Raw genomic sequence first — 3,771 nt, forward strand, 5'->3', positions numbered from 1 at the left:
TAAAGCATACGAAAGCCTCTGTGGCAACTAGTTCCCATACGTTGCCAGACAAAACGACCTACATCACACGAGCAGGCTTGCAGCGAATTTTGCTGACGACTGTTCTTATGTTTTTGATGAGGGATTACATGAGGTCCAGGAACTTTTTTTTTTTTTTTTTTTCCAACTCTCGAGACTAAATCACAGTATTTGTGCACACTTGTTTACTATTACCGGTGGCCTCTAATGACCTCGGAGGTCAACCTCACATAGCCTATGTCCTAACTGGATGCCATGTAGATGCCAAAAATTGGGCTGGTGGGACCAGTCGTTCGAGCATGTACTACCTGTGACCTCAAATGGCCTTCGACCAGTGACCTCAAATGGCCTCGGAGGTAACCTCACATAGCCTGTATCCGAAATGGAGGTCATATAAGTCTTCATGCCAAAAATTGGGCTGCAGGGTACCAGGCATGTCACTAGCCAAAAAAGCGAACACACTACAGGTGACCTCAAATGACCCAGATCTGAAATTTGACCCCCCTAAAACCATCCTTGGCTCACCCTGATCCAGGAATTAAGTGGGTCTAGGGGTCTCTGGCCCTTGGTTTGAGCGTCACTGAAGGGACAAACAAACAAACTACTGTAAAGAACAACGCGGCTCGTTTAGATCTGTCTATCTATCTATCTGTCTATATATCTGTCTTTCTGTCTATCTGTCTGTCTAACTATCTATCTACCTATCTGTCTATCTATATCTGTCTGTCTGTCTGTCTATCTATCTATCTGTCTATTTATCTATATACAGAAAATAATAGATTTAATCATTGTTTAATCTTAGTTTCTTTGCATTTATCTGAACATGCAGAGCATAAACAGCAAGTGACACACTGGATGTAGAATATGATAGTGGGGTCGAGGAAAGGGTGACCGAAACCGAGATGGAGAAAGGTGTGAGAGCTGATGGGTGTGCCGTGGGAACAAGGATACGGCGTAAGGCAACAGACTGAAAGATAAACGCAAAGAAATAAACGTACTGATAGTCATACCAGTTACAGTTAAAATTTCAGTGGATGTTGTGTGTCAGTAGCTCATAATAACCCTTTCACTAAGAGGACGTCTTTTCTATTTTATTCTTGCTATTTATGTACTATTGTATTCTCAGGAGGGGAGTATCGAAGTGGAGACGTTAGATGTGACCATTATTAATCCTTTCCCTGCAAGAGCTCCATCCTATGCTCAGTAAAAATGAAAAGAACGTGAAGAAAATTACGATACATTAGCGCGAGAACATTATTTCTGTCTTGTATCTATCTATTGCCAGACGCCTTAATTCCGTAAGGGATGGCCGCAAACAAATCGCCTCCATGTCGCCCTGTCCCCCGCCATTGCACTGCCCTGCTCCCAGCTCATACACCCCTCTCTCAAATACCTATCCACTCGATCTTTCTATCTTAATTATTAATATACCCAGTCAATTCTGTGAAACTTAAGATATCGGTTTCAAGTTCTAGGGGCAAAATACAGCATATATATATATATATATATATATATATATATATATATATATATATATATATATATATATATATATATATATATAAATATAAAATGATCTCAATTTTATTGTCATATATTTGTTCTCCGTCTCATACTTCATACTTTACTCCCGCAGACTGGCGTTTACTAGGGTCCAGGACCACAATGGCACGATCATCAGCACCTATGATGTTGGTACTCATCGCCACACTCCTGCCTCTGATAGGTAAGTCAGGTGCACTCGATGTACATTGCTTCCAGGGATTGTACTCTAAATCACCTTAAAAAATTCACAAATTCCTTAGCAGTTATTCTGCACATTAGCTTCAGTGTCCTCTTTTAAGCAACAGATGCATTTTTTTTTTTTAAATATAAATTAAACCAATATGAATAGCACACTGAAGGTTGTATAATGTAATGTGCAAAGCCAGTGGAAAAGGAACAGATATTGGAAAGTCTCGGGAACGACGTAGAATATGTTCCTAAAATCATCTGTCAAAATGAAAACGAATGTAAAAGGTTTAATACATAACCCTCCCGCTCAGTACATTGATATCTTTTAAGTGTTTTCCGTACTACCGCCATTTTTTTTCAGTAAGAGACTTTTTCCTTTAATTCGAATTGGAATGGGGTTGATACTCCATGAGTTAACCCATTTGAGAGTGCTGGTTTTCCATGGTAGGAAAAAATGAATATAAAATGCATGATACTTTAACCTTGAATTGCAAGGCCATCTTTAATGTTATTCATTCTACTTTCAGTCGTTCTTTTTTGAAACAGTACTCATTTCACAGTAAACCAGTTCGCTGCAGTTGGAACATTTAAAGATGATCCTTAGACCTTACTAACAAGAAAATATTTTGTTCAGATTAATCAAGTCCTATACTTTTTTTTTTTTTTTTTTCAATTGGGCGAAGATGCGCTTGACAGGTTGGTGATGATTGGCTGAATGCAACATGCCCTAATAGCATTTACTAACCCAGATTTCTCCCTCAGATAAATGTCAATTAATAATGCTAACGAGTAAAGAGATTTTGAAGTAATGTTGCATTCAGTGTGTGTGTGTGTGTGTGTGTGTGTGTGTGTGTGTGTGTGTGTGTGTGTGTGTGTGTGTTAATACATCACGTCCAAATTAAAGGATCACTTGTCACAAATACTTAAATTTCACACTAGACCTCCTTGAGAACACTGGATGCTGTATTTTTTTTTTTTTTTTTTACTCTTGAATGTAAATTTCCGTATGCATGATTATTCTTAACCCTCTAACAGCTGGGATGAGTCTAGTATTTTGTTACAACAACGATTAATCAGAACTCAGTCAAATTAATACTGGCACAGTTGACGTTTTCTTGGTTGTACCAGCTCTGGCACTCTAACGCCAGACGGTTTCTTTCTAGTAGAGAGTTAGTCATAGGATCCTGAGTGCAAACACTGTAACCATGAACCCTCTAGTGGTCGGGACTGTTGATAGGAGCCTGAGACTTTTGGCACTTATATATTATAGTGATGATAGTGATGGTTTGTGGGGGAAAAAGTTAAAGTAAAATAGGTTCAGATAACGAAGTACGAACTAAGGTAACCGGAAGGAGAAGCGGAAGGATAACTAGAGGGAAATAAAGGGCAGGGAAAAGAAGGAAAGAGAAGAAGAAGAAGAGATGCAGAGAGAGTGGTGACATTTTGCTCACCTGTCTTCCGGTCAACGAGGAGAAAAGGGAAAGAGGGAAATATAGATAAAGGACGGAGAATAAGGAAAGAGAAAAGTGGGGACGAAGGAGGAAGAAGAGGAAGAAATAAAGCGAGATTTTAAAGAAGAAAAATAAACTATAATAATAATAATAATAATAATAATAATAAGAGGAGGAGAAGGAGGAGGAAGAGGAAGAGGAAGTGGAGGAGGTGGAGGAGGACAAGGAGGAGCAAGAAGAGGAAGAGGAAGAAGAGGAATTGGGTGGATGGGGTAAAAGTTTGCTTGGCCATCATCGTTTGACAAGTTTTGGTGGAGGAGAAGAAGGATGTACGAGAAGAGGGAAAAAGAACAAGGAAGATAAATATCGAGGAATAGGAACGAACAGGAAAGATTAAAGAAATAGGGAGCAGAGGGAGGGACCTGTTAACAGTTTAATGGTAACAGCGGAAGAAAATAAAGAAGGGAGCAAAAAAAAAAAAATAGAATGAAGTGTACACAAGATCAATAAAAAAGAAAAGTAAAAATGCTTGTTAATATTTTAAACTGTGGTCTGGTTTCTGATAGAG

At 38.7% G+C, this 3,771-nt stretch overlaps 1 protein-coding gene across 1 annotated transcript in view; it reads left to right on the forward strand.

Annotated features, from left to right (window-relative positions):
- The first annotated feature begins 1,701 nt into the window (after nucleotides 1-1,701).
- Nucleotides 1,702-3,771, forward strand: part of LOC145406370 (uncharacterized) — a 71,534-nt gene continuing 69,464 nt past the window's right edge. Inside the window, exon 1 of the mRNA XM_080277535.1 lies at nucleotides 1,702-1,744. Within this exon, the coding sequence (XP_080133661.1) occupies nucleotides 1,705-1,744 (40 nt within the window). The 5' untranslated portion in view covers nucleotides 1,702-1,704. The remainder of the gene's footprint in view (nucleotides 1,745-3,771) is intronic.

This window comes from Coenobita brevimanus, chromosome 70 (genome assembly GCF_032717465.1).
Source record: "Coenobita brevimanus isolate Jiangsu-jjx chromosome 70, ASM3271746v2, whole genome shotgun sequence".
NCBI lineage: Eukaryota > Metazoa > Arthropoda > Malacostraca > Decapoda > Coenobitidae > Coenobita > Coenobita brevimanus.